We start from the raw sequence: 27,083 nt of genomic DNA, 5'->3' as shown, positions 1-27,083 counted from the left end.
GGAGCGACGTCCTCAGAGCGACACAGCCAGGTCGCTCGCGAGGAAACGACCCGGGAGCGACCTCTCGCAGCGACGTGCCGAGGTCGCTCCACGTCTATTTGTTTGGCCGAATTCATGTTTTCTCAAGGGCCTTTTGGTCATTTCATTATGCACGTTTTTACTTTTCAAAAACCTACGTTTTAAACATCTTGGGTAGCCACCAGAGGCTGATGATCTTTTGTTCTTAAGAAAAACCACAAAAATTCTCTTGAGAAGTTCATCTCTTGGATTTTTGATTGTTATGTTCTTGTGTTCTTGTTGATTTCTTATCTATTTCTCTACATGATTAATCTGAAATCCAATATGGGTTTAAGAGGAATCATGGAGATTAGTGAGTAATCACCTTTTGAATTCATGGGTTAGGGAGATTAAGGGTGATTAGGTTAGTTCTAGGATGTTTTAGTGTAGATCATTCTTGTTCCTTGCTAGTAGAGTATTCTTAATGCATCTTCTGAGTTGGCCACTCAAAAGTTGATCAATAGGCATTTCCCACCCGAAAGGTGTTTGATGAAATGCCTGAGACAACTCTCCTAGGCTTTTAGTATACTTTGCCAAAGACATTTGTTGTTAAAGGTGCTAAGATAGCTAATAGACTTGTTAGTAATGATTGCTTTCATATTATTCAACCAAAGACATTTGATGTTTGAGATATGTTAGCAAATGAGCATTCATCTAGACATAGAGCTTGCTTAGAATTGTGTCTAGGCTTAAGGTTGATAGTTTGATTGATCATTTGCCATCCTTAGTTCGATACTTGATCACCTAAGGTCTAATCCCTATGCCCATGAGTTCTCTTTTCCCTTAGTCAAGAAAGTATCATTTTGTTATTGCTTTCTAGTATTAGTAGTAGTTTAAAACTCATCTAAATCATTGGTTGCACTTAGATTAAGTGAGTACTTGCATTCTCAGTGCTTTGATATCCCTCAGAACTGGTTCGACAATCACTATACTACAACATTTGTCTTAGGAGCTTGAAAACTCCTAACATCAGTGGTTCGAACTGAGTTCCACGGAAATTCGATCAAACGGTATATGAAAATAGTAGAATAACAAAATAACAAAATATAGTAACTCCTGATCTTATATAATTCGTTTTTTATACCAAAATTCAAAACCAACAACGAGAAGTCGAGAACTATATATAATAAGATTGTAAAAATCGGAGTGAAATGTAAATAGAAAATATATGTCAGTGACATTTATGCCAAAGTTTATGACTAGTGTATGTATTAATATTAAAATTCTACTATTAAATATATCTATTGCCATTTGAACGAATACGAGAGTTATAGTCTATTCCTTATTTGAATATTTAGTTGATGATTTACATTGTCAACAAGAATTAGTTGCAGCAACTTTTATCCCACACATTGCTTCACAAACTTAAACATCTTATTCTTCTCCTCCTCGTTCTTTCTTCTAGCTTTCACCAAGGGCATTTTCGTTATATTGTTCTTTGATAGGATTAAATCATTAAAGTCAAAAGGACAAGTCATGAAAGCTATGTAAGATCTCCTTGTTCCGACAAGACACAAGACAAAGACGAAAGCCTCTTCCATGCATGTTTTTATATATAAATCAAAGAACAAAGCAGTTACCCTCATTAACCAAGCCTTCCCCATTCTTCTCCCTCTTTTCAAATTTTTTTCATTCTTACAGGTATTTTACATACACATATACATACTAATACTTACTTTAATGTCTCCTATGTAATCATAAATCCTATTTTTTTTATTTATAAAAAGTGTGTTTACTAACTTGATATACTATAAAGGAGATTATATTTTTTTTAAGGAAAATTTATTTGTTAACAAGACTTTAGTTTCAATGTATATTAAGTCTACTCGTTGGTTATCTAATTGATGTCAAAATGCTTTTCATTTTACAGATTCATATAATACAAGCTATAGTAAAATGGGAAGATCGCCGTGTTGCGATGAGAGTGGGCTAAAGAAAGGGCCATGGACGCCAGAAGAAGATCAGAAACTGATAAATCACATACGAAAGCACGGTCATGGAAGCTGGAGAGCTCTTCCAAAGCAAGCCGGTTTAAACCGGTGTGGGAAGAGTTGCAGATTGAGATGGACTAACTACTTGAGACCAGACATCAAAAGAGGAAACTTCACTGCTGAAGAAGACCAAACCATCATTAACCTTCATTCTCTTCTTGGAAACAAGTAACTAAATTTAATTTTCTCAAAAAGAAAGACAAGTAATTTTTTAAGTTCATATTTTAACTGCTTTAATTATCATATACGAGATCAAGAGCAAAAATAACACAGAAATATATCAAAATTTCTATACCAAACGAGTTTTACCAAATATGTGTTCTATACGTTTTTCTTTGAGTAATTTGTGTGTTAATACGTTTTTTGTTTGTTTGGCTAAACTTATTATATTTTGAAACAAGTTCATATGAAATAAATGAAAAGAAAGAAAGAAAAACATTAATATGGTAGTGGGGATACTATATATTCTTCTAACGTATCTTTGATTATATATGAATTATTGTTTTGCTAAATAATTAACTAAGTTTAATATTTTAATGCTTTCAAAATCCTTAATCTATTTGTCACTACTATATAGTCTAAAAATGTATGTTTTATATTCGTATATATGCGATAGCACACTGTTTTGGTTAGTTGAGGTATAAAATCATACATATGAAAACCTACTACACTGGGTTTTTGTAGGTGCATGCATACGTATAAGGCTTAACTAACCCACCAAATAATTTTATCATGACTTAACTGATTTATATTTTTATTTTACCAAAAAAACTAATTTAATTTTTTACACATATCTTGAAGGTGGTCGTCCATAGCTGGTCATCTTCCTGGAAGAACTGATAACGAAATAAAAAATTATTGGAACACGCATATTAGAAAGAAACTTCTTCAGATGGGAATCGATCCGGTGACCCACAGGCCAAGAACCGACCATCTAAACGTTCTAGCCGCTTTACCGCAACTTCTAGCCGCCGCAAATTTCAATAACCTCTTGACTCTAAATCAAAACATACAATTGGATGCAACAAGTGTTGCAAAAGCCCAATTGTTACATAGTATGATTCAAGTCCTCAACATCAACAACCATACCTCTTCTTCTTCCTTTAACATTCATCACACCAACAATAACAACTTTGGTCAATCTTCTTTCTTAGAGAACCGACCAAATATAAGTGAAAATCTCTATGATCCAACCGAAAGCCTCTCTCACATTGATCACCAGCCTTTGGGTTCGTTTTCTAGCCTGCATGGATTATTTCCTCATCAAAATGATCAAGATATGATTCCTCCATTGATTTCGGCCTCTTCTGATGAGTCTAAGCAAACCCAAATGATGATCAAGAACAAGGAGATTTTAAAGCATAGTGATCATACTTCAAACCCTTCATCGACCTCAACGTTCACACAAGACCATCAGCCATGGTGTGACATAATTGATGATGAAGCAAGTGATTCTTTTTGGAAAGAAATCATAGAGTAAGTTAGATAACCTAAACATTTGCACACACATATATTTGATATTTTAATTGCTGAATGTCGAGGAGTTATTAACAGTGTTTTTTTTCATTTTGCAGGCAAACTTGTTCAGAGCCTTGGCCATTCCGTGAATAGAGACGAGATAAACACACATGTCTTAAATTTTCTTTCTTATTTTTTCGACCATGTATACAAAACATTGATACTGTACAAAACTGATTATCATACGTTTGTATTATTTGTAATTTTTTTGGGAAATATGTATTGATTAGTACTAATTCACCATGTATACGAACTTACACCTCTAAAATAGATAAATTAATTTTTTGATTGAAATGGCCATCAAGATAATGTTTGTTGATTTAAATTAGAGATCAAATTTTCTTTTATTTCTCTGAATTTCAAATTTAGTTAGGGATGGTTAAGAAGAAGTGAATTAATAAAGCCTTGAAAGTGACACCATCCTAGTTTTATTTAACTTTAAGAGGAGACAAAGGAGATGTACAGGTATAATAAATAGAGATGGTAACCTAAAGATTTCATATCGTGGCCACATCTGAATTTCAAAAATGTACGTATATACAAAACATATTTCATTTCAAATCTCGAGTGATTAGGCGCGACACACATATACAAATACTATTAGTGCGTTCAATGAGGATACTGCGAAACTAATCGAAGGGAATGAATTATATTGATAACACAAAATTCACAATGAATTAAACTAATTTGCATATAGTCATCATATCTGAAAATTTGAAATCTATCGTATTTAGCATTTACATATAGATTCTTTAGCACTGAGGGGCTCTTTTGGTTTAACAGAGACAATCAAGTTTAATTAAATTCATTTTGGTTTTTATTTATATAATTAAGCAGAATTTATATAATTACACACGTTTATTTTCAGTCTGATTCAGTTCAGAAAATATGATTTGCATCAACCAATGTATCACATTTCCGATAAAGCTGCCTCTGCTTTTATTGAGGGGGGGGGGAATATTTTGGGATATATATTTGTAAGAACAAATGTTTAGTTTAAGTAAAAAACTTTATAGTCAAAGCAAAAGTTGACATTACAATACATAGTTCAAATTAAACACTCAAGCTTATTCTTTGATAAAGATTGTGACAGGAGTCAAAAAACGGATAAACGTGTAGTAATATTCTAACACTAATGCTGGTTAAACTATTCTCAAGAAAGTAGAAACCTGTACATTTAGACTATAATTAAAGCCTATTTGGCTAGTCGGTAGCATTATTCTTTTTTTTTAATAATTAATTATTTCCAAAAATCTCCACTGAGATTTGCTTGTGGATTACGATTTCGAGAAATATGAAATATTCAATCACACTCGTAAGAAATATTGTCGGGGACAAAAATAGAAACCGCACCAACAAAGTAGACTACATCTGAAACACCCACACACCATAAGTGAGATTAGGCATCGGCATAAAAACCGAAAACCGAACCGGAACCGAACCGAAAAACCGAACCAAAATTCAAAAATAATCGAACGGTTCCTATATTTCTATAACCGAAAAACCAAAACCGAACCGGAACCGAACCGAAAACCGAATGGGTATCCGAATATCCGAAATAAAATTTATATATCTAAAAATATTAATTATATTTTGTATTAAAAATACTAAATATTCAAAACTTACTATTTATATACCGAACTATCCGAAAAAATCGAAATACTCAAATATTTTTTTATCTAGAGTATTTTAAATTATCCAAATTATCCTAAAGAGCCGAATTACCCGAAGAGTTTTTATCCAAAATATTAAAATTTATGCGAATTACCCTAATTATATCCAAAAAATCCCCAATAAATTGTTTTTACCCCGAATCATCCAAAATGAACCGAAAAACCGGAACCGAACCGTAACTGAATTGAAACCACAAATTTATCGGATATTAGTCGGTTCTTATAATTGTTATCTGAACCGACCCGAAACCGAAAAGAACCGAACCGGGCCCGAACCAAATTTCATAGATAACCGAATGGTTCCTATATCTCTATAACCGAAAAACCGAAAACCGAAAGAATCGAACCTGAACCGAACCGAAAACCGAACGTCCGGACCTAAGTGAGATCGAGCAACTGAAACCTTTCGAACCAAGGCAATAAAGAAAATTAGTTTAATCTTATTATAATTTGACAAAGCAGACACTTTAAAACAATCAAAAGAAGAAAACATAGCCTCGGTTATGTTTCACTGTCCGAGTTTCATCCACTAAACTCTTCTGCTCATCTTACATTGTGTTATGTGGGTAAAACAAATGTTCACCATCACAAACTCCTAAAGCTTCAAACGAATATATCACTTTGATGAATACCGCAGGCTTGGTTATTCCTCAGCTAAAGCAACCTCCAGCTTGCAGTGCTCTCTGCTTCGAGCTCAGTATTCTTTTACAAATACAATGAATACATATGTCTAAAAATATTAGTTGCTGAGACACCAATTACCTCCATAAAGTGTTATTTAAAATTGAATTGAACTAAATTTATTGAGATATAAATATTATATCATATTTGTACTAAAATCATAATATATTCACTCATATGATTTAATTATAAAATAACCATGAGATAACTATTTCTGTAACGATCCTTATTTAACGTAAGTTCAAAATAGACTTTCTAACCTCTTATCCATTGACCGGTTTAACCGTTTAAAACTTCCCATTGTATGCTAGTATTGAATATTTCCAACAACATATAAACATCCTCCATAAAAATCAAGATAAAAGAAGTTTAAATTTAAATTGCCAAAATGATGAAAACTGATTGACATATACAATAATAACAATGGTTACATAGGACTCCAGCGAGATTTGGACTTAGGATCCCAAACAGAAGGAAACAAGAATTTCAAGTAACCGGGTCAACCCGAATTTTCCAGTAAAACGTGGAAAAGCTCCGGATCCGAAACCGAATGTACTTGGTTGCAGGGTCCTTTATATACACCAAGAGCTGTGGTTTCCTTCGACGTTATAAGGTATCAAGGTGGCTCAGATTTGAACAAGGATTCGGTTAAAGCTGGATTGATGGTGTGACGTCTGCTAAACCGGTGGCTAACTGAATAACCAATGCATCCGCTCCTATTTCACCACTTGGTGGTTGATTGGTCATGCCATGTGGACCCTTACTGGCAATTTGGAAAGACCAAGCACACCATCCGAGACGTTGCACCTCCGGGTTGCTCACTATTATGTACAGTTGTTGTTTCTTTTTACCTGCATGGCATTTTACGTCATCACGTCATATGTTTTTATCATTGTTTTTAAAACAAATTAGACTTTGACCCGCGAACCCGGGCGGGTGTTTTCATTCATTTTGATATTTTTAAGGATTTTTTAATTTGTTCTATATTATAGATTGTATATACTTTATGCACTTACCATCAAAATATTTGTTTAATATGAACTTTTCAGCAACATAATTTTATACCAGAAATTTACAGTAATTTTATATATTGTCTTATAGAGTTTATGATTATAGTAGTTTATATAAATATTTGTATTGTTAGATTGCATTCGAATAGAAGTTATACAAAATATTCGTTAAGTAACACACTTGTAATCAATTTTCTTTTCATAACAACATTACATATAGTGATATTGATTCATTTTTTTCATCATCCGTATCTTAACAACATTACATATAGTGATATTAATTCTTTTCTTAGACATGATTTGTTTATTTTTCAGAATAAAAATAGTTTCACGTAATATATGGTATATATATGGTTTGTGCGATTGTGAAATATGGAAATAATCAGCACAAAATATTCTCAATAGTGTAATTTGCAAGTTTTATGAAAAGAAATTAAATAATTGTCAATTCTGATATTTTTAAAATTGATCATATTTCCTCTGTTGATTAGATATTTAGGGTCTAACTGGTGACTATTATAAGAACATTAAGAATGAATAGGAAAAAAAGTATAGGAATGAAAATAAATATTATTCCTTATCAATTTTGGTGAGGAACAAGTTTATTCTATATTCCTCTAGAATTAAAGAAATAGAAATGAATGAAAAGAAAAAAATATTCTTTATAAATGGTAAAAAAATTAGGAACATTAAGGAATGCATTGATTCATTTTATTCCTTGGTCACCAGTTAGACCCTTTGATTTAAATACATAGTTTATAAAATCGATTATGATTGGTTTAGTCCAAGAATATTTGTTTTTTTTGTTTCCTATTAAAATTAAAAGATTATCTCGGAATAAATAGGAATGTCGAAATATATATATTTTAAAGGAAATAGAATTTCTTTACATATTTCCAAAACTTTTTTCGATGTATGTGATATTATATAGAAAATAAATATTCTAGTTGTTCATTTATAGATTGTATGTAAAAGATCAAAATCTTTTTGGTTAATGTGATAGCAAAGAAGAAGGATATTGTTAAGCTAAGTTATAAGTAAAGTGGTTGATTTTGACAAATATTTTATGGAACTGATTAAGATTTCATATATCTTCAATTGAATACTTACTAACATTCCGCATAAATATGTCAAAATCAGTGTGCATAGTTAATTTCAGGTATTTTGTTCGACAATATGATTTTTGGTTGCCTTAATTAAAGTTGTGTGTATATTAATATTTTGTATATTTTTTCAAAGATTATTTGGTTTGGTTTATACCAAAGACGTATGACAATTGAATGTATACACAAAACCAAAGACATACCGACATAATTTATGCACTCGATTTTAATACACTCGGTTGATTAATAGATGTCAACCTTTTTTATGTAGATAAATAAATGAAATGGCAGAGGCAAATAGAGCGTTTGCACATTTTCGTTAATCCATGAACATGATCTATATAAACACATAGATCCGTGGATCCATACATCTCGATCCGAAAAGAATCAATAGAAAAAGAAAAAATCGGAATTGATCGATCTTTTTTTCGAAACAAACTAAAAGGAAAGAAAAGACGAAACATAATTATCATGGATCAACTAAGCCCTCTCAGGGACTTGCTTGAGAATAAGAAAGAGCAATCTCATGTAAATACCATGGAATAAAGTTTTAGCCTATTCATGGGGATTCCGTAAATATTCCATTCCAAAAATTTGTAGCCATGTTTAAAAAAATGAAATTCTAGCCGCAGCAGAAAATTAAACAGAGTAAACAAATGCTAATTGGGTCCGTCGAATGGAATATTCATGGGTCTAGATAACACAATTGAAAGACTAGGGTTGATTCGAGAGGAAGTTTCTGCAATTTACAAAGATTTGGGCTGATTTGAAAATAATCAGAAATGTGAGGGACCTAAAGTGCAAATACGGAGAAGCCAGCTATAGTAATGGATCGAGCTTTCTCTTCGCTGTATCTGGAGCTTGATGATGCCTGCAGCCATGACGACGAAGGCCACGACGGATAAACGGAGCAGAGACACGGAATAGAGAGGTCGTGGACTTAAGACGCGTCACGCAACAAAGCGGCAGATATGAAGAGTACTGGAGGGCATGGAGGAAGCATGACCGGCTTGACACTGATATGGGTCCTAGCCCAGAAAAAAAAAATTTGCCCCCTAAAATTTATATTCATATAATATTTAAAATATTTTTAAAATTTAATCAGTAATATATTGTATATTTTGTGATGAAAATAAAAATATAGACGTATCATATAATTTTGGACCCTTTTCAAATTTATTTATTATAATTATAATTTTTTTAATATAAAAATAAAGATTTATAAAAAAATTGAACCTCTTAACTATTAATATACGGAGGGACACAGGCTTGGGCCCGGGGCGTCGCACCGCTTATCCCCCTCATCAGCCGGCCATGGGAGGAAGAGCCACGGTGGGTAGGAGAGTACGGTCGCAGACCACAGTGAGTCAAGGTCGGTGAGACCAGGAGCCACCTCAAAAAGCTTTAACGAAGCACTGGAGTTGCGATATGAAGAAAAAGGAGCCAATACTTTGATATTTTGTTGGTGGATCATTCAATTTAAGTAATTGGTTTAGACGTTTAGTTATTAAATAAAACGACTGTGTATTAGAAATCTTTGAAGAAAACTGGTCTAATTTGTACTTCTGTTTTAATATTATCCATTTCAAGGGTCAAATAGATTAACGCTGATAAAATCAAACCTTTAATAATATCATTGACGGTAAGGCCGTACTGTTGGCAAGTTTTGTTACAAAGCCCTAACCCCTGAGCCCTAACTTGTGGTGCAAGTAATACCACGACACCACTTACGATATGTTTCCTACGGCCGTTTTCGACTTCTATCTCACCATTATCGATTGTCAAATCATTTCCAAATATCATCTTCTTATCTATGTAACTACGGACAATCTTCACCTTAATCCTCGGAACTACTGTTTTGTTATTCTTCTTTCTTCTGTCGGTAAATATCCTTGACCTCATACCTCTCTTGATAACTCTCCCCACTTTCCCCCACGACGATACCTTTGGATCAAGACCTTCCTTGGCGTCAAAGTTAAGCGAAATCGTGAACCCTCTCCTTTTGAACCGGTGTGAATTGTCCGTACCAGAGTAAAGAGAGATTTGGTTACGCTTGGGATTTGCGGAGAGGACTCACGAGACAAAGAGAGATGCACGAAGAGGAGGAATGTAATGACGGATAAGGAGGAAGAAGACGTCATTGCCACCACCTTAAGAAAATTTTCTTTCTTTTGGCCTTGCATGGTTCTTTTCTTGGGAGAAAGTATACAATATTTATTGTTTAAGCTGACATTTAAAAGGTGGTTATATTTTTTTTTCTGTATAATCGCCAATGAAGCAACTAGCTATTTTTTCACAAAGCTAATTATTTTAAGATTTTTGGTAAAAAAAAAATCTAGGAACCTACTAACACGTAATTAATGATGATGACTTGATATATGAAGCCTATACAACCGAACTAGATTACTGGATCGGACCCGTTGACCTATTCGGATCCTGGTAGATCTTGCCAACCTAGATCTGCGTGGGTTTGGTTTTTGATTGGGTAAATTTGCTTCGCGAGAAGGAATCAGGGAACGAGTTTCGAGTATCAAGCAAAGTGAAAAAGATACACTAACTTTTGCCCCCTCTTTTGCCTCTAGGGTCTTTCTCGATAGAAGTGAGGCATCTTGGCTCACATGCCTGTTTGCAGCAGACAAACACACATGCCTCTTATACAAGAAGCTATGTAATGTACTGAAACATTCGATAGGAGACAACTAACGATTATACTATATACTACTACTATATATCAAGTCTTTGGAAAATTTTAAAAACGTCTTAGAAAATTACACGATTTTGAAGCTATCGACGAGCTATTCTCGGGTGGACCATTATCTTTAAGAACGGATTTATCGGGAAGACTAAAATTATCGGGTTCCGATTCTCGGTTGAACTTGATTCATCTTTTTGCGGCAAGTTGTTGGTGCGGATTTAGTCGAGCCTTGGGACTATGGTTATGGTGATGTGTCTATCTTGCTTTCGGTTCTAGACTGAGTCAGTGTTAAATTTTTTTTTTCTGTATTGTGTTATCCTTTGTAATTTTGTCAAAAATGAAAATTGGTAATAATATTTTTATATATTTACCAAAAAATAATTACATGATTTTGGGGTTATTTGTTAATCTTTCTTACACACATGTACTGAAAATTCCTTGCTCAATCAAATACTAATAAATTGGAGTAATTAAAGGCATATGATGTACAATGATGAGATGATAATTCTCGTTTCTTGTTTTCTTTTTATTTACCGTTAACTATATTACACAGATTTTTTTCTTCCTCAATTGTATAGTAATTGAATATCTTAAAAATATATGATTTTTTTGTAAAATAGTAGTATTGGCCTTTCGCAGCGGTAAGCAGTAGAGCAGCAGAGCAAAAACGCGAATATAACTGCGACCAAATTCCAATAATTCAACGCGAGTCCAAAATGCTACGTCTGAAAAAGCTTAGGACCAGATTCTTTAGGAAAAAAAAGACCAGGTACGTTAATGAATATAAAAAGGCCCAAGTACGTTATCTCAGTGGCCCACGTGTATTTCTTATCTAAAAAGTAATTCATTTAATAAAAAAATACAAATCGGACGGTACAGAGAGAATCAAATCAACGGTTTAAAACGCGACTCTCCTGAGAAACTCCACCGCTTTCTGGAATAAGAAAGTTTATAAATAAAAGAGGCAGAGTAAAAGCTTAATTGCAGAACTTAAAATAAATAAAAGTGTACAACAAGAAGAACCTCTCTCTCTCTCTCTCTCTCTCTCTCTCTCTCTCTCTCTCTCTCTCTCTTTGTCGATAAAGATAACATCTTTTGGGATTAGAAATGGGATCGGTTAGCGAATCTGTACCTACGGCGAACTCTTCTACGACGGTGGTGATGAGCTCTATTCCGCCGTTTCTGAGCAAGACTTACGACATGGTTGACGATCCATCGACTGATGAGGTGGTGTCTTGGAGCAGCGGCAGCAACAGCTTCGTCGTGTGGAACGTACCTGAGTTCTCTAAACAGTTTCTACCGAAGTACTTCAAGCACAACAACTTCTCTAGCTTTGTCAGACAGCTCAACACTTACGTAAGCATCCTATCCATTGTCTTTTTAATTTTGTCATCTGATTTATTTCATTGCTTTCTGTGATTTATTTTCTCACTTTTTTATTTATTTATTTAAAGTTTTGGATTTTTTCTTGGTTTGTGAACAAGTGATTGTAGTCTTTTATCTCTGGGTTTTAGGAAGTGTAAGCAATGTTATTCTTAAGCCTTTTCAGAGCAGGAACCATTATTCTTAAGAGTCACCACTTAGGTATCCTTTGTCGTCAGAGGGTGTGAGAATATTCTTTGAGAAGTCAACTCCTATGAGTGTTGTTTGTGTGTTGTGATGCTTCATTTAGTTTCATTAATTGTTCCATTTTTAAAAAGTTGATAACCAATACTTTTATATACTTGTATATGGTTTGTCATTGTTTTGCAGATTATCTTTTAGTAGTATTATGTATATGTATACTTAGTGCAGGCAGACATATTCTTTATTTTGTGTGTGTTTTAAGTCTCTGCGAGACATCTTTGTCTGTGAGGCTGGAATGAAATTTCTCATACCATTTTACAAAAGAATTGTTTTAGGACAAATAAAAATATGAAGACAGTACTCTTACATAGCTTTAGTTTTTGTTCTGCTTTGCTTCTCTAAGTTCTCTTACTTACCAAAAGGATCCAACGAACTTTGCAGGCTTATTTGGACATGTCCCCATATGTGTCTGAAGATTTGGTTTCCTCAGCAGTTCCATTTCTACTCTTAAGTCAGAAAACAAAATATCTAAACAGTTCTCTCAAGTTAACTTTCCATTCATTTGTATTTTTACCGTCCAGGTACATGCCGATATACTTAAGAACTATTAGTTTCCTTGAGCCAATGGTACCTGTAGTTAGACACAGTAGATAGTTTTTTTTTCATATTATTTAAGTATTTGATGGTCTTTTATGTTTATACTTTGTTCTTTGCTGCCTTCATATCTCAAGTAACTTCTTGTGGTTAATCACTGTTCCTTTATTTTCTTTCAGGGCTTCAGAAAAGTTGATCCAGACCGCTGGGAATTCGCAAACGAGGGATTTCTAAAAGGCCAAAAACAACTGCTAAAGAGCATCATCCGTCGCAAACCTTCTCAGGTGCAGCCACCACAGCAGCCTCAAGTCCAGCACTCATCCGTCGGCGCCTGCGTTGAAGTGGGCAAGTTCGGACTCGACGAAGAAGTGGAAAGACTCCAGCGGGACAAGAACGTCCTCATGCAAGAACTCGTTCGGTTAAGGCAACAACAGCAAGTCACAGAAAATCATCTTCAGCACGTGGGGCAGAAGGTTCACGTGATGGAGCAGAGGCAGCAGCAAATGATGTCGTTCTTAGCGAAGGCTGTACAGAGTCCAGGCTTCTTAAACCAGTTCTCACAGCAGAGTAATAACGAGGGGAGCCAGCACATGTCTGAGAGCAACAAGAAGAGGAGGCTACCCGTTGAGGATCAGAAGAATAGTGGTGGTAGCCAGGGGCTTAACGGTCTTAGCCGCCAGATTGTGAGGTACCAGTCGTCGATGAACGAGTCATCAAACAGTATGCTCCAGCAGATAAACAACATGAGTAACACGCATACCAACAATCACGGTAGCTTTCTTTTGGGAGATGTTCCTAATCCTAACCTTTCAGACAACGGAAGTTCCTCGAATGGACCATCTGGAGTTGTTGCATTCACTGATGTTTCATCCAATACAACAAACCAAGTCTTGGAGACCAATTTGCCTTATCCTCAACCTCAAGCTGATCTGTTAGCTCCAAAGCAAGGAGCAGAAGGAGGTTCTGGGAGCCCAAGTCCGGATCTAGTTGGATGCGAGAGAGATACTGGAGAGTGTCTGGATCCAATAATGGCTGTTTTGGATGGCTCAATGATGCTGGAAACCAATGAGTTGCTTCCTGGAGTACAAGATTCATTGTGGGAACAGTTCTTTGGTGAGAGCTCAGGGATTGGGGACTCTGACGAGCTAGTGCCAGGGTCGGTGGACAATGAGTTGATAATGGAGCAGCTGGAGTTACAACCCAACCTGAGGAATGTGTTGAGCAACAATCAACAAATGAACCATCTTACTGAACAGATGGGACTTCTCACATCAGATGCTCTCAGGAAATGAATTCGCCATAATCTTTTACTCAAGAGGTAGTAAGCCCAATCTTTCTTCATTGATGAATTTATAATATCAACACACACTTTCCAGAATCTTGACTTTTTCTCGCAGATGTAGAAGATGGGTTGAGATTGCAGCAACAAAGGGATAATGGCCAAAGGAAGTGGTGTTATGTATCTATGTATCAAAACTTGTGTTACTCTCATTCTTGACGTTGTGTAATATAATAAGAGAAAAGAGAAATAATGGCCTTAATGATTTTTTGCATTATATAGTATAAATTATATAAATTAATATTCAATAATATTTTTTTATGATAGTATATAGTTCAGATGTAAACATATATTAAAAATTAATACTTATAAAATTTATATAGATATAAAAATATAATTCACAGAATGAAGTAAAAAAATATAGTAGTTACAGTTATGGAATTTATTGTTTGTATACCAAATAATTGAATAAAAATAACATAAAATTATATTTATAAAATTTAATTGATACATATACCGTAAATGTTTTATTTTATTTTATAAAAAATATATATCAAATTCAAATTTTTTTTTTAATATAAATTAATAAACATTAAAATTCCAATATTATTAATTTATAAAGTTTTTACTGTATTTAGAAATAAGTTTCTACTCGTACAGTACTTTTCTTTGTCTCAAATCAACTACCTTCATTCACCATGAATATGAATCATGCTATATAGTACATTGATAGGGTAGTTAATTGGAGATATACAAAAATAAAAAGTTCATAACAACTGAAATTTTACAATAATAGATAAATCAATCAACTTTTTTCTTTTCAAAACATTTTTAGATAAATGTAGGCTTTAAAACTCAAACTCCTCTATCTCATCAGTTTCCCACTGCTTATACTCATAGTTGCTATAATACCGAGGATCTGACGAACCTTTCCACACATCTAGACAAATTGTGCAGTCCCAAAAACACACCTTAAAGTTTTCAAGCTTCTGAGTGCCGAGTTGTACAAGTTCATCCGTACGTGACATTCCTATTATTGCACTCTTTACGTCGATGCTAAAATACGGTTTTGTGAATAAGCAATGTGAGAGGTTAAGACTTTTGAGGTTCTGAAGGCCGATGATGAGCAACTTAACTGCTTTTATACTAACAGAAGTGCAGCGCAAGCTCAGTCTCTCGAGGTTCGGAAGCTTACCAAGAATTATATTGGCTAATTTATGGTCCAATCTATAAGCTAGTTTTATGGTGGTAAGGTTTCTACAGTTCTCTGCAATAGTTTTAAACTCATGGTTCAAGTCGTCATTATTTGCAAATTTGGCAATAATCAAGGTTTTGAGATTCTTCCATTTACTAAAAGATGATGCCAGTGAATTCAGATTTTGAGTTTCCTGTATTGGTAACGCAAGTTTTCTGATATTTGGCAACCTGCAAAGTAAAAATAAAATCATTAGATTATCTTTATCTGGTTAAGATTTTTTATTCAATCTGGAATTCAAAAATGACAAAAACAAATTTATTTAATTGACCAATGTATCTGGATCGAAACTCGCAAGAAAACGATGTTGACGAATAGTTCAGCTTTGAATTTTCAAACGAGGTCTAAAACATAATTTTACAGCAAAGTACCACAACTTTTTTCTCTAACAGGAATGCGATTTTGAACCGATGTGTTCACCAACTATCTCAAATGAACCAGTACTATTACGCTACCCAGTGCCGTCCCTAACATTTTAGTGGCCTAAAGCATATTTATTTTCATATGTGGCCCTATTTAAAATTATAATGGTACATATTTTATCATCTTATTTTATTAATATTTTGAAATTTTAAATAAAAAATATAATATATATAAATCATCACTAAAAAACTGATTTTATTTAATATTTGTAAATTTGGTAGTTTGGGTAAGCTAAAATTTTGGTTTTATAATTTTTCAAGCATGAACCTTTTTTCAGAAGAAAATGTTGACTTTACTTGGTTTTACGGTGTATTAAGTATAATCTAGTAATATACTGGTGGATTTTTTTATTGGAAAATTTGGTTTCAAAAACTAAAAATTTCCATATAGGTTGAAACCCATGTCTATAATGAGACAAAAAACAAAACAAAATGGAGTAAAAGAAGAGAACAAAAATAATTTGGTTAAATAACTTTAAAGTTGAGGAAATAATCCATGCAGGCTAGAAAACGAACACATCAGTAACTAGAAAATTAAGTCACTTGAGCTATACATATTTTCGATACGTAGCCCAAATTTTGTTTCATTAATTGGTGGCCTAAAGCAGCTGCTTTACCGGCCTTATGGAAGGAACGGGTCTGACGCTACCACTACTTAATTAAAATGAATAATTAATGGACATAGTTTTACCCGTTGGAAATGATCGCCAGATCCTCTTCTAGCACATTGCTATTAACATTGAAGAAAAATTCAACCGGGGCAGCACGGCTGAATTTGTTGATTTCAATCAATATCTCCCTAAGTTGGTATCGATGTTTCTCTCCATTGTTATTATCCTGCAGATGTGGCTTGGTGTTATCTTTTTTTTTTATAATCCAGTATCCGACCACTTTTGCGTGATCGACTAGTCCACCGGGCCTAAGCCCATGCCATTACAGGATTTTTAAGCGTCCACTAAAGGACCCCTGGTTACGCGAAGTGGTCTGGAAGGCGAGAGGCAGCCCATGTAAAACCCCTCGTGGCCAACGCGAATCGAACCCGGGACTGTATCGGGGCCGAAGCTCCCTCAAGTACCAGTAGGCCAACTCGAGTTGGTTGCTTGGTGTTATCTACAACAATCGAATCAGTATCGTTGAATTTGATGGTGTTCCATATAGTTTTGTTGTGAGAGGCAAGGAACCAAGTAATGCACACTCGTGATGCTCCCATGATAACATCCACCACGTCTAGCTTCTTGAAAATGTTGACTAGCATGTCTTTATCCATATTTTCCCATTTTGGTACTTTCAGACCTCTCTTGACGCTCCATTAATTTCAATATGAAGCTAATTCTAACTATTTCTCGTTATATTCAGGATATTTATAGGGTACGAAGCTTAGTATGCCAAGATTTATAGCCATTTCAAATCTATAAATGATTAATGCATGAGAATGGTGATAGTAGATATGCCACTTAAAATATTCAGATTATGTATTATTGCAAGTAACTATACATATTATTTTTCCATTATAAATGTATAAAATATATGTTTCTGTATAAATTTTTTATTTTGTTAGATGATATATACATAATTTAATAGGAATTGATAAAACTCATATATTGTATGATATATAATTTATAGTTTCAGATCTATTTCTTGAGAAAGATACATTTTCTTATCTTTTTGGATAATATCAAATCCTTTATATATTATTTGAAAAATATTACAACTTATGACATGTGTCATTTTTTTACAACAACAATTAAACTTAGTAACTAATCCAACTGCTTCAGAGAGCTAAGCCAGTGCTGTTGACTGACATAAAGCATAGCTGAAAGAAAAATGACATGTGTCATTAATAGAATGATTTTTATAAGCTTTAGAATAATAAATTGGTCCATCTAAAAATATAATATACTTCTAATCAAAAGATAAATGATAATTAATAATTTTTAATAATAAAGATTTAATAACAATTTATGTATTATTTATAATTTTTTTTAATTTTATATTATTAAAATAAATTACATAATCACATTAACCATATAATCAAAATTTATATTTTGCATATATGTTATATTTTGAATTTCACAACGACTATAAATTACTAAAACTTTTAAAATATCATACTGAAAATTCTGTGATTAATTCATATAAGTATGAAGTTTCATTTAGTATATATTAATATTAAAATATATCAATTTTAATATTAGTTAAATTAAACTATATACCATATAAAAGTTATTTAATTTTGAAATCTTGCTTCCTGGAGTACAAGATTCATTGTGGGAACAGTTTTTTGGTGAGAGCTCAGGGATTGACGACTCAGATGAGCCAGTCTCAGGGTCGGTGGACAATGAGTTGATAATGGAGCAGCTAGAGTTACAACCTAACCTGAGGAATGTGTTGAGAAACAATCAACAAATGAACCATCTAACTGAATAGATGGGACTTCTCACATCAGATGCGCTCAGTAAATGAAATCGCCATAATCTTTACTCAAGAGGTAAATCCATTTTTATAATATCAACACACTTTTCAGAATGTGCAAAAAAAAAATCGACTTGTTCTTGCAGATGTAGAAGATGAGTTAAGATTTTGTGGAGTTGCAGCAACAAAAAGGATATATAATGGCCAAAGGAAAGTGGTGTTAATGTATCTATGTATCAAACTTGTTTTCCTCTCATTCTTGTCATTGTGTAATGTAATATAATAAGAGAATTAATCGACTTAAGATTTTGGCATTATATTCTGAGAGAAGTCTCTACTAATATGTACTTCTCAACTTGAGCATGAATCATACTATATATATAGTACATTGATAGGGTAGTTATCATTTACAGAATAAAAGCATTGCGATATACAAAAATGAAAAAGTTTATAACAACTGAAGTTTACAATAAATAGATAAAAATAAATCAACATTTTTAGATAAAGGTAGGTCTAAAACTCGAACTCCTCATCTCATCAGTTTCCCACTGCTTATACCCAAAATTGCTATGATACTGAGGATTCAGCGGATGATTCCATACATCTCGACAAATTGTGCACTCCGAACAACAAAACTTAAGAGTTTCAAGCTTCTGAATGCTAAGTATTGTGGATTTATCCTCAGGTGATATTCCTACTGTTGCTAACATCATACCATTGTTGCATCGTTTTGTGAATACGCAATGTGAGAGGTTAAGACTCTTGAGGTTATGAAGGCCGATGATGAGCGACTTAACTGCTTCTACGGAGACATAAGTGCAGCGGAAGCTCAGACTCTTCAGGTTCGAAAGCTTACCAGCAATTATATTGGCTAATTCTTGGTCCAATGCATAAGCGATTTTTATGGTGGTAAGATTCCTGCAGTTTTCTGCAATGGCTTTCAACTCATGGTTCAGGTCGCCATCTTTTGTAATTTTGGTAATGATCAACGTTTGGAGATTCTTCCATTTACTAAAGGATGATGCAAATGAATTCAGATTTTGAATCTTCTGTATTCGTAACGCAAGTTTTCTGATGTTTGGGAACCTTCAAAATAAAAAGAAAAATTTAGTATTAGATTATATTTATCTGGCTAAGATTTTTAATTCCATGTGGAATTCAAAAATGATAAAAACAAATTCAGTTAATTGACCAATGTATCTTGATCGAAATTTAATTACTTTTCCTAATAAAACATTATTGACGTATAGTCTGGCTCCAAATTTTCAAATGAAATCTAAAACATGGTTTTATGTAGTATAAAGTACCGCAAACAGAGTTGACAAAAAAAAAAACAAAAACAGGAATGCAATTTTTAACCAACGTCTTTATCAGTTATTTCAAATCAATTTGTATTACTAGTACTACTATACGCTACCACTAGTTAATTAAAATGAATAATTAATGGAAAAAGTTTTACCCGTCGGAAATGATCGCTAGATCCTCTACTAGTACATCTATCTTATTAAAACTGGAGTACAAAATGGGATTGTTTGGAAACTTGATTAGTAGTTTAAAAAATAAATCTGTTTGGAAACAGGGTTTGTTTAAATTGTTGCGTCTGCCGGTTTTTCTAAAGCCCATAGAAATCCATTTATTCTATAACCCATCGATTTGAATTTTGAAAAAAATAGTTACCTTAAATATCTCATTCTTATCGTATAAGATCTTATTCACTGTAACCCATCAATAGGAACAAAATAGTATATACCCTAACGATTTATGATGAAGATATTTAGGAAATATCTATGACTGAATAGCAAGATATCCTAAAAAGTTTTAACCAATTAAATAGAACTTCCATAATTTGAGCGAACATTTCGCGTGAACAAGATCAATAGTATCTAATTTTCAATAACATATATTACAATATATATGATTTCATCAAAAACAGAAAGGAGCAAATATCGGTGATACATATATCCTCGCCATAAATACAGCTTAACCTATATTTCTTCACCCATCTATATATACTGAGACTACATTCAAAGACTTTAACATCGAGATCGAGGTCTCACAGCAAACATGTCAAACGAAAGAAAAATGTGTCTTATTAAGGATCTCAAACCGTTCCGAGATGAATGGCGTCTCACTCTGAAACTGCTTCATTCCTGGAAACAAACCACCAGCTATGGAGGAGATACTCTTGAGTGCGTCCTGGTTGACCAAACTGTAAGATACATTTTCTTTGACAGAATATATATGCATATGTATATCGATTCTCATCTAATAGTTACTCATATTCTACTCTGTTTTCTTAAAAGGGTGCTAAAATCCAAGCATCATGCAAGAGATCTCAAATAACTCGTGTTCAACGTTACCTACGTGTTGGTGAATGGAAGGTCATTGACACCGTGAAAATAACTGGGGTAGGAGTGGGTCAATATCGACCTACGACGCAGCAGTACAAGATGACAATCATAGGAGACACATCAATAACCCCTTCTGATTATCGGAATGATAATCACTTCCTTAATCTGGCTAACTACGAGGAGATTGGTAATGGAAAGCTGAAACCCCATTTTCTAATTGGTATGTGTACATAACGATTTTTACTTTTTGTATATATATAGTTGTTAACTATTATAATGAAGTAAATCTTTATTTGTTATTGACACAGATATCATGGGACAGGTTACTGATCTTGGACCAGTAGCTATGGTCCAAGCTAAGGGAAATGACACAAAAAGAGTTCATTTCCGTTTGCGTGATACAAGGTAGTTTCAGTAATAGCTTTTAATAATTATTTTTACATTTTGTGTCCTAAGTTTCAATAAATTTCGGTATCTTCTCTCAGTGGTCATGAAGTGGCATGTTGCTTATGGGGAAAATATGCTGAGCAATTTGAATCGGTGGAAGAAGCTAATGATGAAAGTATTATATGCTTGATAAGGTTTGCAAAAATCAGCGAATACAGAGGTATACACTCCACATCTTATATGTACTTTTCCCAAAGTATTAATGAAAGATTTTCTGAATATTTTTATTTAATAAAATAGGAGAAAAACAAATAACCAATGCATTTGATGCTTCACTTGTGTTTCTCAATCCAACAATGGAGGAAGCTATCGATTTTAAACAGAAGTAAGTATGAAATATATATTGCTGATTTTGGCTCTATTAAAATTTTTCAACTTTGGCGTACTAATTATTGTTTTGATCAGGATGTTGAATGATCCTCTTCCCCTAGGTATTTTGGATCAAAGTAATGAAAAGAAGATAATCACAAGGGTTGCTCACGATTGGAATGAGGTAGACGTGAGATGTATTTCTGAGATTTTACAGAGTTTTGAGGTAATAATACTACGTTACGTATCTGGATGTTAATGTGGTCCTTATCATAAGAGTTTTAAATTTATATATTTATAACCATATAGGTTGACAGTTGCAAGATCATTTGTTCAATTGAAACAATTGACACAGACTGGGGTTGGTTCTATTTTGGGTGTAAGAGACACAATCTACGTCTTACTAGGATTGGTAGGAAATCTACTGGTAAGATGATTCAATCTGAAAAGCCACAATTTTATTGTGAAATGTGTCGTGGAGCCTGTTCAACTATCGAGCCAAAGTAAGTACAAAAATTAGTGTATTGCTTTTAAATTATAAAACAAATTTGCTGTAACTTGTGATATGTGAACTTTACAGGTTTAAGCTTCATTTGGTTGTGAAAGATGACTCTGAGACATGCATATTGATGCTTCTTGACACTGTAGCTAAAACAATTATTGGTAGCAAAGCTGTTGAACTTTGGGATGGTTCATTTGATGAGGTGATTTTACTTTAACAGTTTAACATATAGGCTAATATTTGAATGATCTTACCAGCCGAAATCTGTTTAATATTTGTAACAGATTGAAGACCCAGAAATCCTTCCTCAGCCTATTCGAGACTTGGTTGGAAAATCTTTTTGTTTCGGTCTAGCAATAAGCACTGACAATTTAAATGGATCAGAGACTTTTAAGGTTTCTGAGGTTTGGTCTGGAGAGTATATTCAGAGGATCGAATCAGTCTCAGAACCAGTTTCATTAATTGAGACCAATTCCTCAACTCTATCTGGTGGAGAGGTAAGTGGTTATATATATATATATATATATATATATATATTCAAAAATGGATTTTTACTAAACTATTTTTCAATAACCATTATACAAAAATGTTGTCAATATATATAAGAAAAATAAAACACATATTTTCAAGTATTTAAACTAATTTAAAAGTATCATTCTTGATGTTTTATATACGTTAAATCTAATTAATATATATATAAGTATATAAATCTATTTTTAGATAATTCGGGTACCCGAATACTTCGGTTCGGATCAGATTCGGTTCTCTAAATAACAAAATTTTGAATAACTCGAATATTTAATCAATTTATGTTCGGGTTTGGTACTATATTTTTGGATCGGTATCGGTTCTGTTCCTCGGATTCATTTTGCCAAACATTAATAATTACATGAAAAACAAATATCAACATATTTTTCAAAATATAAACCCGCGCAGGTGCGCGGGTCAAAGTCTAGTTGGTATTAACATTGAAGAAAAAATCAACCGGGGCTGCACGGCTGAAATTGTTGATTTCAATCAAGATCTCCCTAAGGCTGTATAGATGTTTTCTTCCATTATTATTATCCTGCAGATGTGGGTTAGAGGAGTTATCTAAAACAATCGAATCAAAATCGTTGAGTTTGATGGTGTTCCATATAGTTTTGTTGTGAGAGGCAAGGAACCAAGTGATGCACACTCGTGATGCTCCCATGACGACGTCCACCACGTCTAGCTTCTTGAAAATGTTGGCAAGCATGTCTTTATCCATTTTTTCCCATTTTGGTATATTCTCAAACCTCTCTTGACGCTCCATTAATTTCAATGGAAGATAATTCTAACTACTTCTCGTTATGTTTACGATATTTATAGGGTATGAAGCTTATAGTGCTCAGATTTATAGCCATTTCAAATCAATAGATCATTAATGCATGAGATTAATTGGTGATAGTAGATATGCTTAGATTATGTATTTTTTGCAAATATTGTTATATGTTTTGTTTCATTTTTAAAAGACATAATAGATGTTTGTGTATAGTTATTTGATTTATAGCAATTTCAAATCAATAGATCACATTAATGCATGAGATTCTCGATAGTAAGTATGCTCAGATTATGTATCGTTGCAAGTAATAATAATATATTTTTTCCTTTTATAAAAGATATGATAGATCTTTGTATATAGATATTTGATTTTGTGGGATGATATATATATATATATATATATATATATATATATATATATATATATATATTATATAAATCATTTAATAGGAACTGCTAAAAATCATATATAGTATGATATATAATATATATGATTTTAGTTTAATTTCCTTTGAAAGATAATCTTTCTTATCTTTTTGGCTAAGATCAAATTATTTAAACAAATTTCTTATATAGTTTTTGGTATATGGGCTATCACCAGCCCAAACGAAATACATTATTAATTATTTTTATCTTCTGCCAGTAAGTGGATGAGCCCTAACTTACGATCATGCACTATCTAAGATCCGTCGTTGCCGTAGCGCGCACTCAACCGCCGAACTGTATTCTCTACATCGCCTGCTAAGCCTTACGTGGCGGGCTCGTCGAGGAAAATGCCTTCTCCGGATAAAATACAGCTTAGCACGACAACACGACCGTTTTCTCTCCACCGAACACGCGTTGACTGGTTCTGTTTCTTATTATTACATCCGAAATCATTAATTATTTGATTTTTTAATAAATTAAATTTAAATTTATTCCCTTTGCTCATAATTACAAATCAATCTAATAATCACATACCTGTCGTTGACTTGTCAAAAAGAGACACATATCAATCTAAAGTCCCCCGAGAGAAGAAAAACAATGAGCCGCGACGACGGAGACAAGCCTTCTCCGGCACGAGGGAAGAAGCTAGGCGACGAGCAGCTAGCAGAGCTCCGTGAGATTTTCCGATCATACGACCAGAACAACGACGGAAGCTTGACGGAGCTAGAGTTAGCCGCGCTCCTCAGATCTCTCGGTCTGAAGCCGAGCCAAGACCAGCTCGACACTCTCATCCACAAAGCGGATCGGAACAACAACGGAATCATCGAGTTCTCCGAGTTCGTCGCCCTCGTCGAGCCGGATCTCGTCAAGTGCCCCTACACGGAGGACCAGCTCAAAGCCATCTTCAAGATGTTCGACCGCGACGGGAACGGGTACATAACGGCGGCGGAGCTGGCGCACTCGATGGCGAAGCTAGGACACGCGTTGACGGCGGAGGAGTTGACGGGGATGATCAGGGAAGCGGATCGAGACGGGGACGGTTGCATCGATTTCGAAGAGTTTGTTCAGGCGATTACTTCTGCAGCGTTTGATAATGCTTGGGGATGAAGAAAGGTTTAATAATTTGGATTTTTTTTTTTTTTTTGAGATTGTTTCTTTGTAATCTTTGATCATCTTCTTTTGCATATTTTGATTTCAAAGTGTTTGTGTAGTAGTTTGTGAGATACTGTTTCATATGTTCTTTGATGAAAATTTGATAGCTTGAAGAGAAAGCTACATCATTGTTTAGGGCAAAATACTATTTATTAGCTTTATCAACCAGTAAATAGATAAAACAAAATAACTGTCTTTTATCTTTTAATGTATGGTGTGACAAACAAAAATCTATAATCATATGATCATCTATCTTCTAGTAAGGTGATTTAACATGTAAAATCAAGTGAAGGAAAACTTGGAGTCAGTTAACATTCTAACTTGTGCTAGATTGTCTGAATACTGAACCTAAGAGTTGTTACATAAGCTTTAGTCCACCTGTTACATCATCAACAACGTCCACCGGTCCTGCACAGATAAACACTTTTATGGTGAATAATTCGTGACTAGAGGAAAAACCAAACTTAGATTCCAACTAACACACAGTGGTTAAAAGAGGTTGCAACTATTAAACTAGTGCATTTGTACTAACTACTATACAACTCTTCTCCATTTGTTTTTAATCTTTAAAGAAGATTGAGGGATCATAGATAACATACCAAGAATAGCCATTACTGTCCTTGAATCTGGAAGAAGAACAATACAAGTATGCACACATTAGACTCTTATTTATATTTTTTCAGACTACGGTTAAGTAGGATTCGAACTTTGAGAGCTGCTTGGATTCAAATGACACAATAACTACAAAGCTCACCTGGTGCGATCTGTGTTTTTCCAGCATCAATGGTGATATGGGTTGGCAGCTTAAGAGACTTTGCTCTCTCCTGTCACCATCGACAACATTGTTAAGACGCTGAACTTGAAATAACTCTAAACAGAATCAATTTGTAGCTAAGAATCCAAGTCCAAGAACTTAAACAATCCTGCAATTTTGTAAAGAGGCAAGAAGATTTCTTCATCAAATACAACAAAACATTTAGTAAAAAACTTACTCGCAAAGCTAGCATCTCTTCCTCACTCTCGATTTTGACCACAACTTTTGGCTGTGCACAATTCTCCCATCTGCAATAGCAATAAATTTTAAAATAGAAAACCTCTTAAAGGATCTAGACTATGACATGGTGTTAGTTTTAGTTTTACCTATTCAAAGCTTTTGGCGCCCGTCGAAGGAGTTTTTTGTATAAACCCAAAGTTGCATGACTACACAATGCAGACCCCAAACTAACAGAGTTGCAGATATGCTTGGGGATGATTGAAACACTAAAAGAGAGAAGAAACTACCTGCATTGAGCTGCAATCTTCCCTTTACCCATTTTAAGATCATTCCTCGCTACCAAAACCTACACAGACAAAGACAAAGAAGCAAATTCATATCAGCCAAGTGTCAATACATATAGAAATAGGTAAGAGTAGTAAGGGTAAAAACCATTTTGAATCTTTTGAGGGAATCAGTGAGTTCCTCAATCTCTAGGGGTTCTTTGGACTTAGCCTTCTTATTCCCACTAGACTCTGCCACAGATTTGGAGGAGGGGACGAAGATACGGCGTCGTAGAGTGCTGATGTAATATCCAAGTGCAGCTCCAAGAAGTAAGGCAATTAACCACATCAAATCCATCATCCTTCAAGGAAAAAAAAAGAACAGACAAGAACAAGACTTGAATTAAACTCAAAAAGAAACTATACTAGGTGATTACTAGAGAAGAACACTGACCAAAACTCTAGAAATTTATAGTGAAATAGTAAGTATATACTCAATTAATACAAACTGAATTAAAAAAATAACAATCGATAAAGCTACTTGGATTGCTCGAGTTCGATTCTAGGATACCACCAACTTTAAATCGAAAAATACGTTTAGAATCCGTAGTTACAGAGTTTTTTGTTACATTACCTTAATCTTCCCGGCGGCTGAGCACTGAGCAGTTAAAACAGCCTCCTTTTTCTCTGAACAATTAAAGGCGGAGATAGTCTTCTGTTTGGGAACGGGAATATCTCTGTCCTTCCCTAGATATGTTATCCGGTTCGACCAATATATTGAGAGAAAAGAAAAGAACAGAAATCGAACCGGTTTTTCAAATTTGAGTAAAATATTGCAAACTTTAATAAAATTCCTTAAAAAAATAAATTATGTTATAAGATAAACTTTGAAATGATATTTCGCTCATTTACCAACTCAAGCACTATGATCATCTACTCATCAAACATTATGATCATCTACTCATCAAACACTATGATCACCCACTCATTTACCAAATCAAGCACCATTTTTGATATTTTATGTATTGTTGCTCACTATAAATACCATCACTCATCTCACTCTTTTGTACACCATTACATC

At 33.9% G+C, this 27,083-nt stretch overlaps 7 protein-coding genes across 8 annotated transcripts; 4 read left to right on the top strand and 3 right to left on the bottom strand.

Annotated features, from left to right (window-relative positions):
- Positions 1-1,620: 1,620 nt before the first annotated feature.
- LOC106299858 (transcription factor MYB3-like) lies at positions 1,621-3,704 on the top strand. The gene is made up of 4 exons (XM_013735870.1): positions 1,621-1,698; positions 1,928-2,216; positions 2,850-3,524; positions 3,623-3,704. The coding sequence occupies exons 2-4, from the start codon at positions 1,954-1,956 to the stop codon at positions 3,657-3,659; spliced, it is 975 nt and encodes a 324-aa protein (XP_013591324.1). The 5' UTR covers positions 1,621-1,698; positions 1,928-1,953; the 3' UTR covers positions 3,660-3,704.
- Positions 3,705-6,536: 2,832 nt separating this feature from the next.
- LOC106341104 (protein EXORDIUM-like 6) lies at positions 6,537-10,174 on the bottom strand. The gene is given in 7 exon segments (XM_013779930.1): positions 6,537-6,587; positions 6,590-6,771; positions 9,656-9,908; positions 9,910-9,956; positions 9,959-10,014; positions 10,016-10,078; positions 10,080-10,174. Coding segments are annotated over 7 exon segments (747 nt in total).
- Positions 10,175-11,716: 1,542 nt separating this feature from the next.
- Positions 11,717-14,429, top strand: LOC106344903 (heat stress transcription factor A-1e). Of its 2 annotated transcripts, none has more exons than XM_013784255.1 (3): positions 11,717-12,084; positions 13,068-14,206; positions 14,292-14,429. In XM_013784255.1, exons 1-2 carry the CDS (start codon positions 11,836-11,838, stop codon positions 14,178-14,180), a joined length of 1,362 nt encoding a protein of 453 aa, XP_013639709.1. In that variant the 5' UTR covers positions 11,717-11,835; the 3' UTR covers positions 14,181-14,206; positions 14,292-14,429. The 2 variants fall into 2 exon arrangements, with proteins under 2 accessions (XP_013639709.1, XP_013639669.1); XM_013784215.1 differs by having other exon boundaries at positions 14,286-14,429.
- Positions 14,430-15,015: 586 nt separating this feature from the next.
- On the bottom strand, positions 15,016-17,111 carry LOC106341097 (putative F-box protein At4g11580). The gene is made up of 3 exons (XM_013779918.1): positions 16,920-17,111; positions 16,536-16,681; positions 15,016-15,592 (listed from the first exon to the last, which is right to left on the bottom strand). The coding sequence occupies exons 1-3, from the start codon at positions 17,109-17,111 to the stop codon at positions 15,016-15,018; spliced, it is 915 nt and encodes a 304-aa protein (XP_013635372.1).
- A 3,809-nt stretch (positions 17,112-20,920) lies between these two features.
- LOC106341088 (replication protein A 70 kDa DNA-binding subunit C-like) lies at positions 20,921-22,961 on the top strand. Its single transcript, XM_013779905.1, has 8 exons — positions 20,921-21,012; positions 21,093-21,214; positions 21,295-21,379; positions 21,460-21,589; positions 21,673-21,866; positions 21,944-22,067; positions 22,150-22,362; positions 22,938-22,961. The coding sequence occupies exons 1-8, from the start codon at positions 20,921-20,923 to the stop codon at positions 22,959-22,961; spliced, it is 984 nt and encodes a 327-aa protein (XP_013635359.1).
- Positions 22,962-23,863: 902 nt separating this feature from the next.
- Positions 23,864-24,720, top strand: LOC106342993 (probable calcium-binding protein CML18). The gene is made up of 2 exons (XM_013782086.1): positions 23,864-24,014; positions 24,150-24,720. The coding sequence occupies exon 2, from the start codon at positions 24,191-24,193 to the stop codon at positions 24,698-24,700; it is 510 nt and encodes a 169-aa protein (XP_013637540.1). The 5' UTR covers positions 23,864-24,014; positions 24,150-24,190; the 3' UTR covers positions 24,701-24,720.
- A 1-nt stretch (position 24,721) lies between these two features.
- Positions 24,722-26,708, bottom strand: LOC106342983 (peptidyl-tRNA hydrolase 2, mitochondrial). Its single transcript, XM_013782074.1, has 8 exons — positions 26,637-26,708; positions 26,172-26,364; positions 26,027-26,085; positions 25,886-25,945; positions 25,738-25,807; positions 25,500-25,569; positions 25,345-25,371; positions 24,722-25,153 (listed from the first exon to the last, which is right to left on the bottom strand). The coding sequence occupies exons 2-8, from the start codon at positions 26,361-26,363 to the stop codon at positions 25,104-25,106; spliced, it is 528 nt and encodes a 175-aa protein (XP_013637528.1). The 5' UTR covers position 26,364; positions 26,637-26,708; the 3' UTR covers positions 24,722-25,103.
- Positions 26,709-27,083: the final 375 nt, after the last annotated feature.

This window comes from Brassica oleracea, chromosome C1 (genome assembly GCF_000695525.1).
Source record: "Brassica oleracea var. oleracea cultivar TO1000 chromosome C1, BOL, whole genome shotgun sequence".
NCBI lineage: Eukaryota > Viridiplantae > Streptophyta > Magnoliopsida > Brassicales > Brassicaceae > Brassica > Brassica oleracea.
The sequence above is the reverse complement of the archived record's forward strand: the minus strand, read 5'-3'. Positions and strand labels throughout refer to the sequence as shown.